This window comes from Azolla caroliniana, unplaced genomic scaffold (genome assembly GCF_043228905.1).
Source record: "Azolla caroliniana isolate FFs.n. ecotype wild unplaced genomic scaffold, voAzoCaro1.0.p SCAF_5, whole genome shotgun sequence".
Classification (NCBI taxonomy): Eukaryota; Viridiplantae; Streptophyta; class Polypodiopsida; order Salviniales; family Salviniaceae; genus Azolla; species Azolla caroliniana.
The window spans coordinates 14,341,113-14,349,217 of NW_028230440.1; the positions used below are offsets into that span (position 1 = coordinate 14,341,113).

At 41.1% G+C, this 8,105-nt stretch overlaps 1 protein-coding gene across 2 annotated transcripts; it reads right to left on the reverse strand.

The window, feature by feature from the left end:
- Positions 1-693: 693 nt before the first annotated feature.
- LOC147864194 (translocon at the outer membrane of chloroplasts 64-like) lies at positions 694-5,108 on the reverse strand. Of its 2 annotated transcripts, none has more exons than XM_087320279.1 (13): positions 4,856-5,108; positions 4,288-4,440; positions 3,995-4,119; positions 3,215-3,340; positions 2,948-3,128; positions 2,684-2,851; positions 2,392-2,560; positions 2,023-2,157; positions 1,699-1,905; positions 1,429-1,556; positions 1,237-1,288; positions 1,075-1,144; positions 694-959 (listed from the first exon to the last, which is right to left on the reverse strand). In XM_087320279.1, exons 1-13 carry the CDS (start codon positions 5,068-5,070, stop codon positions 877-879), a joined length of 1,812 nt encoding a protein of 603 aa, XP_087176405.1. In that variant the 5' UTR covers positions 5,071-5,108; the 3' UTR covers positions 694-876. The 2 variants fall into 2 exon arrangements, with proteins under 2 accessions (XP_087176405.1, XP_087176404.1); XM_087320278.1 differs by having other exon boundaries at positions 2,684-2,846; positions 2,940-3,128.
- Between the last annotated feature and the right edge of the window lie 2,997 nt (positions 5,109-8,105).

Consider the following 8,105-nt stretch of genomic DNA (forward strand, 5'->3'; position numbering starts at 1 on the left):
GCCCTCAAATTTTTATAATTTTCATGTGATTAGGAGAGGCCCAAAATTTGACCAAGCATATATAGAAAGAATTTGCAAATAAGAATAATGTCCTAATAATTTTCTTCAAAGAATACAACATAATCCCTAGTATCCTTGTCTGTCTTACACATTGTAAATTGTGTAATATATTCTATGTACTAAAAGAACAATAGAGCTAAGTGAAATAACCTGCTGCTACCTATGGCAATCATCATCTCATGCAGAAACTCAATTTTACTGAGACTTTCTTTTTCTATTCAAGTGGCATTCCCAAGGGTCATTCATGTTTTCCCAAATTTGATTCAACTGCTGAAACTAGCATGGATGGCAGATAGAACTCGGTGAATAAAACAAACACGGCCATAGCAAGATGGATAGAGAGATATCCGGAAGAGCGGGCATGATCTACAGGTCGAAGGGAAGCCCATGGCAAGGATTGAACTTTGAGTTCTCGAAATTTTATGAATTCAACACTACGATTTAAACCACCAAGCCAACAGCTAGACAGAGAGAGAGAGAGAGAGGGAGAGAGAGGGAGAGATTTCTAGCGTCCATGGGAGAGGCCAATATTGACCCATGGGACCTAAGTACAGCGGTTTTGTTGATGTGTGTCTCCTTATTGAGAACTAATATTCACAGAGAGAGAGAGAGAGAGAGAGAGATTTGCATATGAACATGAAATGAAGAAATGATATTAACAGTTCCATTTCTGATGTTACACATGGAATATGAAGAATATACTTCTCACTAACAAAGGAGACCTTAAAATATTTCAACAGCTCTTCTCCATTGTTAAACATGATGACCAATAGATTTACATGATCTGGACGAAGTTATGAGGAACAAAAAAAACTATTAAAAAATCAGCTTTTTCAGCCTCTTCACACCATCGGCAGCAGTCTTGTTCGTGGGCTCTAACACTAAAGCATACCTGAAATCTGAATCAGCACAGTACCACCAAACTAACTAAAAGACCACTCTGACATTGATAATTGTGTAGGCTGAAAATAAAAATGATCAGTGAGTTAAGGGAACATATTAGGAAACACAAACCTTCATCAGATTCTTTGTAACAGCCCAGAAGCTCTCGAGCTGTAGCTCTTCTCAAGAAAGCTTTCACATTCTACAAGAATGTACAAAACGAAAAAAGCCAATGCAAATGTTATTTTTCTCACCATTCTAGATGATCGTTATGAAAAAGATTTAGACACCAACCTTCTTATCAAGCTCGATGGCCATTGTGCAATCAGCTTCTGCTTGGTGAAAACTTCACATTCAATAACAAAAATCATAATATGCACCATACAATGCAAAGCCAGACATGATTTCAATGTCAAAAGAACAGAAAATCAAACAATAACATATATAAATGCACAGAAAATTAGGGTTCAAGGCCAGATTGTGTACCTCCGCATAGCTAAATAAGCTGCCGCTCGATTGCTGTAAACAATTGCGTTTCCTTCATCACGACGTATTGCTTCTGAATAGTATCGGACAGCAGATCTAAAATCTTTCCTTTTGAAGGCCATATTTCCCTGTAAAGTGATTAACATGCTCATCTTGGAAACTGACATTGGTTTGCAAGATGTACTTGATTTTTGCTAGTTGAACTTTCCTTGTTAATTATTTTTTTAAATATAACTATATGTTTTCTTCCTCCCATATCATTCAGCTTACCTTCTCTTTTGCTACCTCAGCAGCATCAGGTCTTCTTTGTTCTGTGTTGGCAATTGTAGCGCTAATTCTTTTATACACCTTGGCCTCTGATTGCAATACTGGAAATAGCCTTGTCATGAAATCAAGCAAAAACTGGTCGGCTCCATGCTTCGCTATCAAAGAGACCGCACTCGGTAACTCATCACACCAATCCATAGGTATGCTCACCTAGATATAGAAAGATTTGTATGGATTTGTTGTAATAATCATAAATAGAATGTTTTTTGCTTTGGTATAACAGTGCATTCTGCTTAGCTATTGACCTCACTAACGTCACAAACATACCTGGCAACTACCTGACATGCTAGCAATACTTAAAAGAGACATAATTTGCTCCTGAAGCTCTAGTTGCATGGCATCCTTTGTCCCTAGTTTCGGTGGCTGGGCTTGTACAGTAGGTATCACTAATATACCATCATTCTGTAGGAGTATTGCCAATGTCAATTTGAAGAAAATAATTTGAGAATTTGCAAAGACCGATAATATGGACACAAAATGAACATCAAAATCAAGCAAACCCATACAATATTGTCCGTCATAAATACATACATTCCACATTCAATATCAGTGGTCTCAAATTGAAGGCCAAACTAGCAAGAATTAAAAATGAACCTAAAGTTATCAACAATAACCTCTTGAAAAGAAAATCATTACCAGCAAAAGCTCATTCATAGCAATGCGGGCCTCATTTCTTAATTTCATCGCTTCTGACACATGCTCCAAACTGGTTTCTAAAGCTCTCTTCACTTGTTGAGAGGTTTGAATCCCAGATGCCAGCTTGACAGTTCGTATCCACTCCTCATGATTCACCTTGAATTCATGTCTGACATATTGATCGAAAACATAGGAATTAGTACCAGAAGAACTTGTTTCTAATCGATAAACACAGTTCAATAACATGGACAAGCTTGGAAAACAATTCGATGCAAGGACGCAGCATCCATACCCTTGAAGCAATTGAAATGCATCTTTCAAAGATCTCAGAGCAGAAATTCCTCTTTGGACTTTCCCACTCTCTCCATCAACCCGAAAACAAACGAGGGACATCTTAAGACCGGAGAGTTTGGAAGCAAAATATTCACCCAGCTTTATTCTTGTTATTTTAGAACCTGAAGTATTAAAAAAACATCGACGGCACGCTGTTAAGGAACCAGAAACCTGGAAAAGCTGTGCAATTAACATTTGAGAACACTATCGTGTACCTTGAAAGTTCTTCTCAAAGGTACTAGTGATGACTGAAAGATGTCTACTCCTATCATAATTACTCAGTATGAGATCGAAACAATCTTCCGCAATAAGAATACGCCCCGGTCGCTCAACTACAGAAAACGGCTGCGGAAGAAGAATTTGGCCAACATCTCGCAAAACCTTTGGATCCCTTGCAAACCAACCTGCAAACATTTTACTCTTAATAACACATATTATGGTCTATGTTGTTAAAGATTAAGGGCTTATGGTGCGACATAATTTCAAATACCAGCTGTATCTAGGCTTTGTGACACAGGCAGCATGCCATCGCATGTTACAACTCCATGAGATGGTCGATATCCAAGAATTCCACAATATACTGCTGGAACTCGCACCCCTCCACCAGCATCTGTACCTGTTTAATAACATATATATATATACAGGGACATAAGCATTAACCAAAACACGCATTGAAACCAAATCATGCAAACTATTGCGTATATCATTGGACAAGTAAATTGACTCTCCAAAATTATTTCCACCCACAAGTTTAGAGTGCATAATATTGAAATTTTACTTGACCACTTGATTTGAGATCAATTCAAATGTTGGAAGTAGCAAAGTTCTAAATATCCGTTTTAAATGCTCTTGTTGCGCCAGCCCAACTCTCTCAACAAGAGATAAAATGCTTGGCAAGATGTAAAAGTGATCTCTTCTGATGTCTATTAGACGTTATAGACTATAGGTAAACTAAGCTATAAAAGGAAACGGTTTAGTGGTAAAGCATATGCTTTATAAGCTTAAAGGCATGGGTTAACAGTCTAAACAAATGGGTCCAATGTTAGCTTCATTGTAAAAAACCATTTCTATTTCAAGGTTTGAGATCATATCACGAATTACAATTAACTAATACCTCATAAAAGAATCCCAGGGTTGCAACTTGCAAGCAAATGTAGTATCACAGATTAGTTATGAAAACCAAAGAAACATCAAGCTTATTTAATGAGTTGATGACACAAACAGGGTGCGTGCTCAGATGCCGATAAGTGTTGTGTTTATATGAACTCACCAAGTGCGAAATCAACGAGATTTGATGCGACAGCGACTGCTGAGCCACTACAACATCCACCAGCCACATGGGAGCTTGCGACTGGATTAATAGGAGATCCAAGATTCCTATTTTGTCCATTGGTGCTGGCCAAATAGAGAAACTAAGAAGGTGTCATTTAGGGTTTCTTGTTATAACAATTTGTGAGAAACATTTCTTCTTCTTCCTTTTTTTTTTTTTGGGGGGGGGGGGGGGGGATATACAAAGTAGGTTAGAGAAAAAGAAACTAGTAGAAGAAGAAGAAATTTTCTCACCTATACCCTAATTCATCCATGTATGTTTTGCCAATGCATGTAGCTCCAGCTTCAATCAGAGAGGCCACAATGGGTGCAGTACGCAATGCGGGCTGATGGGTCTCCTCCCACATACGGCACCCAAATCCCGTAACAAGACCTTCAATATCAAATCTGCAGCATACAAAAGTATACAGAAAAACTGAACACCTTAACAAACTTAAAACCCTGTAAGAAAGAGAAAAAGGTCATGGATACACTAAACTCTGAAACACCAAAGTTGATGGAAACACTAAACGAACCCCCAAAACCATGAGCATTGAGAAAGAAAATAGAGACACTCAACCTTAAATCACAAAAACCCTAAGTTACTTGAAAAACTAATTCCTAAGCTCTGAAACCCCTACAAAATACAAATAGACAATAGAGATACAAATCCTTCATTCTTAAAACCAATTAAAGTTTAAACCCAATAAAAGAAATACAAAGGTAATAGAAAACATTAGATCCCAAATATATTAAACCCTAAATAAAAATCCTAGATATCGTGAATTCTATAAAAGAGAGACACGGGCAGAGAGAGAGTTACACGTCTGCGATGGCAAAGGTAAGCTTGGCGAGGGGACGCAAAGGAATTGACGGACCCTCTTGGGCATGGAGCTGTAGCTGTGAAATGAAGGCCCTGAAACGATCCTCCTTCTTAGAAGAAGAAGAAGAAGAAAAGTTCTTTCGGCGAAAGACCAGAATTACACCTGTAATTCCCATCCCTATTAACACCCACAGAGTACTGCTGTTGCTGGCCATGGCTCCAACACACGCACTGTCTCTCTATATGTATGTATGTATATGTATATGTATCTATCTATCTACATATGTATGTATATACATATCTATTTGTCTCTGTGTGTGTGTGTGTGTGTGTAATGTGAAGATAATATTGAGATGAAGTGGAAATGGCTCTTCGCTGCCACCTACAAACAGCCTTCCAGCAAGTAGTAGTCTTAGCAATTGGCAACACATCGGTTTGAACTGAACCGAACTGTGAAACTACGGCTTAATGGTTTAAGCAGTTTGGTTCGATTCGGTTCATGTTCAAGTTTTTGTCTTAGCAATTGGCAACACCTCGGTTTGAACCGAACCGAACCGCATCATGACCGCTTAATGGTTTCCGTTTTAAACGATTTGAAACCGTGGTTTAAATAGTTGGGTGGTTTAGGGTTGACACCAAATTATTTTCTTAAATACTTTCTTCAATATTTTTTGAGCAACCTTTTAATGAGGAAGACTTGCATTAACGTCGGGATGAAGTCGCCAAAAATCTCCATAATGGTGCATTGAAACGTGGTTGGGGCGGTCTTTAGTCCAAACATCATTACCACAACTACAAAGACTTCCCATTCAGTTACGAAAGTAGTTTTTTCCTTATCCTCCAGGTGCATACGCATTTGGTTATACCCGTGAAACCCATCCAGAGAATTGTACATGGTGTGGCCTACGACTGCGTTTGTACACTATCCATAAATGGCAAGGGAAATGCGTCGGTGATTGTGACTGCGTTTAACTTGCAGTAATCGACACATACCCGTATTTTTCCATTTTTCTTCGGTACGACCACTATTGGGCTAAGCCATGTCGCTTTTTTTACCAGCTTTCAAGAGCTTGTCAATTTCCTCTTTTACGTGTGCCACATAGTTTGGGTTCATGCGATAACGTCTTTGCTTAACTGGTTTCGCATCCATGGCCAAGTTAATTTTGTGTTGGTAGAATTTTGGGTCTAACCCTTTCATGTCCTCATGCGACCATGCAAAGAAATCCTTAAACTTCTGTAGCAACTTATTCATGGCCCTTTTTTCTCTTGGCGTCAGGTCCTTTGTGATTGATACTAGCCTTGGTGCCTCGGTTGACCCTACATTGATATCCTGCAAAGTCGACGATGTGACTCTTCACGAGATCTCCATCTCTCTCTCAAATGCCTCTCGTGCTCTACTCAGCTCCAACATAGATTTAGGCTCTAGTTCGTAATCGTCCTCGTTCGGCGTGCTCATTGAAATGTACTTGCTAGCGGCCTTGAGGAAGTCTATTTCAAATAACGATATTATCCATGGATTTTCGTCTAGGTACGCTTCGAGTTCCGTATCCTCCAATCCTTCTAGCATGTTAATTTCTTCAGCGTATAGCGGTGTTATCTCTTTCGTAGGTGCGGATGTCTCCTGTGTCGGTACCGGGACCTTGTTTCGTCCTCGACAGAAGCTGATGCAGTTGTGTTGCCAGTTCTGCTTGATACTAGCATACCACAACCATGGTCTTCCTAACTAGATTGGATATGCCCTTGGAGCGTCCAAAGCCAACACAATTGCAGAAATTTCAAAATTGTGTTGGCCAATTACAATCGCTTGCTTCTGGATCAACCCTAATGGTCTGATGGAAGGAGTGTCTGCCATTCGGAGCCAAAATAGGCATGCCTCCCATTTTGTAATACCGAGGCGGTTACATGTCATTTTACTGATCACATTCACCCTGGAGCCACTGTCGACAATGCATCCCGTGATTTCCTACCCTTGTAGCACCACTAGATTCTGTATAGTTGGCCGAGATCTCTGGTTCATCCATGCCCCGCATCCGGTTTTCCATGGTCTGTTGAAATCGAGGGACGAGTCCTAGTAATTTATCCATGGTCAGTGTAATTTCGCATTCAGCTAGTGCTTGCCATATCAGGTCTGGCGTTAGGGACAAGCCTTCCATATGTGTGATAGTGGGGCTAGACTCTTACCGCATGCGTTCCACATTGGCTTCATTCTCCTTCTCTACCCAAGCATGTGCAGCTTTGCGGATTTCCTCTTGCTCCACCCAGTCCGAGTTTTTCGCCTTACTACGTGTGATTGTATGCACTACTGGCCCTTTCCCTTTATCGCACCATGGGCACTGAATTGCGTTATGGCCCGGTTGTTGACAAACAAATCAGTGCACGTTGGACTCACTTTTTTCTACGACCGAGGCTGCAGTGGTCTCCACAGGTGTTGTCTGCTCTTCCTGAGTTCGCTGAAACCGCTTGTTGTTGTAGGGCTTTTGGCGATACTCTCGACGCCTATCCTCGCGTCGTTCCTCCTCCAATATGTCCTCGTTATTACGTTGGTTTGATGATTGGCGGTTACCCCCATACGTGCGGGGCTCTGCCTGTCCACCATGATTGTTGGTGGTACGCCGGGTATCATAGTGGCGCCCTCTCCAAGGATTGTAGCGGTCATTGCTCAGATACTCCTCTTCTTCCTGTTGCTTCTCTTCGGAATAAGGGTCGCCGTTCCGATGGTGACAGTTCGGCCTTCCCGCACGTTGATTCTGCTTCGTGTTACAGTAGCGCTCCTCCTGCCCGGCTTGGTCATTATGGCGGCAGTGTCTTTGCGGCTCTATACGGCGAACTGACGGTGTTGGCCTATTCAACATGTTATATTCGCACGGGTCCATTGTGTGTGCCCGGGAATGACAAATGGGGCAATGTATCCGCATATTACACTCTACCATTGAATGCCCTGAGTTCAAGCAAATCGTGCATTGAATGGCCTGGCGAAAACGGTAGTCCTCGTCCCTAGGGAGTGCTTGTCGTAATGATGCCATAGAGAAACCCTCATCCTCCTCTTCTAGCTCAAGCTACAACACCCGTTCTATGACTGTATCTGCCATTTAACCCATGATATTTTGCGTATTTAACGTTGTTCGGAGGGTTCGACATAATGCCGCCAAAATTGCTTCTTTTGCCTCTTCCTTCGTCAGAGCGCGTGTCATCTGTCGTTGTAAACTCTAGAACCGCAAGTTGAAGTCAGCCACGGATTCTTGCGGCAGCT